Genomic DNA, 1,846 nt, shown 5'->3' with positions numbered 1-1,846 from the left:
TTACTGCATCATTATTACTTCTTCTCGAGGTTTCTGGTGTGTCGCTTTTTGTAAAACCAAGGGAAAAAATGAACTAGGAGTGACTTGTTCCATATTTCTTTTTTTCCATTCTTTTAATTCTGTCTTCTTTTCAATGCTGTCAATGCAAAGTGAACAAGTTTTGCTTCTTAATTTCGTAAAATTTTTGTGCTCTACATTGTTATTATCAAGATTTCCAAATAAACGAAGTGTTAGTTTCCATTTATTCATATCCGTTTTTTTTCTTTTTCGTGTCTTCGTCTTCATTGCAACATCATATTTTTGACTCTCAATAGAGTCACAAAAAGAATTTGGTTCCCTTGATAGTCACATTTACGATAATGGGATTTAAATCGAGTGTATTTCATTATTCACTTAGAGTATTAAAAAAATCAATTTATCGCTAGTTCAATCAATCCTTCTTTTGGAGGAAAAATTGAAAACGATTGTGCACTTAAATTACCAATTGAAAACAATCATATTCCATAAGAACTGATCAGAACTGCTATTTTACGAAACTTAACAACCCTCATTTCTTGAAAATACAGATTAGTGAAGGCCCTTTCCCGGATATCTTTGCTCATGTTGGGTCTTTGAAGCGTGTCAATTGTGATTCAACACTCTCCTGGCAGGATTTTTTCAGCAGTGGAATTTTCTTTATAACGGGATGCACCCGAGCTCAAATCTGAACATTGCGTCACGCCGACTAGGGAAGAACTTGCTCAATTAAAGAGCGCTGCTATTGCAAAATCTTTAGTTGCAAATTTTGCGTTGCACCGCTTCGTTTTCACATGTCAGGAAAAAGTTAATCTCGAGTCATAGCACCTTTAGGTTTAAATGGATCTTTTCCGTTCGTGCCCCCCCCCCCAGCTTAGTGGGCGCATATTATTTGCACCCCCGAGGCGCACATGCCATATTTTTACATAATGATTTACTATGTAATGGCACGTGCTCTGTAACTGGGGGGGGGGGGGGCAATAACGTACTGGGGGACCAAAACGGAAAAAATCCGTTTAAATATTACAACCAGTCAATGTGGATACATAGAACAATCTTAAGGTTCTGTTATACTGAGAGGTCACATCAGTATGATTCAAGTACAGAGTAGGGCTAGCTGGTTAAGTTTCACGGTTTATTTGTACTCAGATAAACTAATTGCGGTCATTATTTAACACACACTGGTGATCTTCAAAGACCAGTTGATATTGCCTAATTGCATGTTTAGCCGAGAATCTATTCGTGGACTTGTACCGATAATGGCTTCTTCATCTTGTTACTTCTCGAGTGACATGGTGGCAGTTGTAACTGGTGCCAGTAGTGGGATAGGGGAGGGGACAGCAATCAAATTAGCCCAGATGGGGGTGGGTAGATTGTGTATCACTGGAAGAAACACACAAGCACTAGAGACTACAAAACAAAAGTGTATTAAAGCAGCACCTTCAGAACAGGGAATGAAGGAAAGCGATGTTGTCATTGTGTCAGGTAAGACTTTAACCGTGTCCGATAACTCAATTTCAAACTTTTGATAATGTGCAGGAATTCACAATTTTGCAAGAGTTGTGCAGGATTCGTGGAAGATTTGAATTCTCACATCTCCGGGGAAGGGTCCCAAAATTGAGTTTGGGTTCTATAAATCTGCGGTCGGTTGTAAAGTGTGGAGTTTATTGAACGTTCCTATGCATGGTCTCTCTCTCTCTCTCTCTCTCTCTCTCTCTCTCTCTCTCTCTATCTCGCTCTTTCTCTCTCTCTCTCTCTCTCTCTATCTCGCTCTTTCTCTCTCTCTCTCTCTCTCCTCTCTCTCTCTCTCTCTCTCTCTATCTCGCTCTTT

At 39.5% G+C, this 1,846-nt stretch overlaps 1 protein-coding gene across 1 annotated transcript in view; it reads left to right on the top strand.

The window, feature by feature from the left end:
- The first annotated feature begins 1,274 nt into the window (after positions 1-1,274).
- The window catches only part of LOC142344318 (levodione reductase-like), a 9,393-nt gene continuing 8,821 nt past the window's right edge, over positions 1,275-1,846 (top strand). The window contains exon 1 of the mRNA XM_075395906.1: positions 1,275-1,500. Within this exon, the coding sequence (XP_075252021.1) occupies positions 1,275-1,500 (226 nt within the window). The remainder of the gene's footprint in view (positions 1,501-1,846) is intronic.

This window comes from Convolutriloba macropyga, chromosome 8 (genome assembly GCF_964194025.1).
Source record: "Convolutriloba macropyga chromosome 8, txConMacr16.3, whole genome shotgun sequence".
Taxonomy (NCBI): domain Eukaryota; kingdom Metazoa; phylum Xenacoelomorpha; order Acoela; family Convolutidae; genus Convolutriloba; species Convolutriloba macropyga.
Note: the sequence above shows the minus strand (reverse complement) of the source record. Positions and strands in the feature narration are given on the sequence as shown.